Source organism: Plodia interpunctella, chromosome 12 (assembly GCF_027563975.2).
Source record: "Plodia interpunctella isolate USDA-ARS_2022_Savannah chromosome 12, ilPloInte3.2, whole genome shotgun sequence".
Taxonomy (NCBI): Eukaryota; Metazoa; Arthropoda; class Insecta; order Lepidoptera; family Pyralidae; genus Plodia; species Plodia interpunctella.
In genome coordinates, this window is record NC_071305.1 from 5,231,435 (window position 1) to 5,233,232 (window position 1,798).

The window sequence follows — 1,798 nt, forward strand, 5'->3', positions numbered from 1 at the left end:
TGTCTAAAGTATAAGTATAGATGCAGGGTAAAAACGCAGTTGTTATGTGAGGTAAATCGCTATTTTTTAAGGTGATTATATGGCTTGTTATATAGGATATTTTAATTATGAATGAAATTGAATATATCATTTGGTCATTGTATTCTAGAGGAAAACATATGCAGTTTAACATGTAATTACGTACTACAATTTTTTTTATATAAGAGTGAGATACAAAATCTATAAAATGACGATTGAAAAAATAACAAAAATAAAGGAAGGAGCAGAGACTAATAGTGTCTTTACGCAACTTGACGCACACTAAAACTTGACGCAACAATGTAAATAATGTAAACAAGAATAGTCATTTGTTATTCCTTAAGTCTTGAATAGCTGTTTCATTTTTTATTTGAATAATAGGCGAATTTTCATTTTTCCTGACGTAGACCTTTCCATATGCCGTCCAACAGAATTTAAACGAGTTGCTCTTGACGAGGTCCCGTGCAAGGAAGAACATGCGGGCCGCTTTCGCCGTTAGCTGCTCAGTAACAAATACCGGAGTGTCCTCGTGAGTCTTCAGACCAAGATGTTTGGCACATAATTTTGTCTTTTGCCTCACATTGAAAGCTTTGCATAACTTAAGTACATCATTTTTTATTAAAGTTGACGAGGTCTCTATGATTATGGGTGGATTTTGTATCCCTTCCTTTTTAACTCGTACTCTGAAGACGTCCTTAATGTCTTCCTTTTTGATTTGGGATCCAACAGTACGCGAGAGATTAAGGACCATATCCACCAGGTCTTCTTTTGACTCATTGGGTTTTTTTGGCACGTTTTTGATTTCCAGATTGGTCTTCCTTACATCCATCTGCATGTTTTCTATTTTGTCTTCAAGCATAGCGATGTGTTTTTTGTCTTCCTTTCTTTCTTCCTGAAGCTGTGTAATTGTTTTCTTTAACTCTTCATTTTGGGCAGTCAAGAAGGCCACAGAGTTCTCTATGTTGCTGCTTGACCGCTGAATCTCCTTAAGAGTAACTGTGTTTTTTTCAAGCTGTTTCTGCTGTGCAGACATAAGTGATTTAAAAAAGTCCTTCATTTCTTCTTTAAATTCGTCTAGGTTAGACTGCGACTCTTCATGCCTTTTCCTTTTGTTACGCAGTGAAACATAGTGTTCCCCCCCTGTTGATAAGTTTGGATCCGATTGGAATTGCGTAGCACTTAAAAGATTCGTTGCTGACGCCAATGGTGATTTCGGCGGAGTGCGCTGCATGCTTGTTTATTTATTTTACTAATCAACCAAATTGATGCGCACAGTATATCGGCCGGGGTTCTCATTCACTGGTCGTCGATCAATGGTTCTCGTAAGCTTATGCTTTCCGTCCAGTATACGTTGATCTCCAACGTACGGACAATCAAGCGGGGGTCTCGTTAACTGGACGTAGATCGATGCGTCCCATAAGCTTATGCTTTCCGTCCAGTGTAAGTGGAACCAGTTATACTTACACAGTTATCAGCTTTGCGGCGACGCACACGCACTTTGGATTTGTCACAAAGACAGAGATGAAAAATGCGGCGGTTTGCTTTCGCGGGGGTGGGCGCGGGTGGGTGCGCGGGTTGTGTCCGCTTCGATGTTCCGTGACCGCACAAAATATTTAACTAATTGAATTTTAAATAATTCAAGATGATGGAATATTGGCACTTGACTTAATAGACTTATCGCTGTTAATCGCTAGCACTTTTTTACACTTTTTAGAAAAACTTTCGGCACGTCTGCACTCTAGCAAGTTCACGGACGAAGAGGGATATATAGAAGAGGATA

General features: G+C 39.3%; 1 protein-coding gene across 1 annotated transcript; it reads right to left on the minus strand.

Moving 5' to 3' along the window:
* Window positions 1–343: 343 nt before the first annotated feature.
* On the minus strand, window positions 344–1,249 carry LOC128674470 (uncharacterized). The gene has a single exon (XM_053752991.1). It carries the CDS (start codon window positions 1,247–1,249, stop codon window positions 344–346), a length of 906 nt encoding a protein of 301 aa, XP_053608966.1.
* Between the last annotated feature and the right edge of the window lie 549 nt (window positions 1,250–1,798).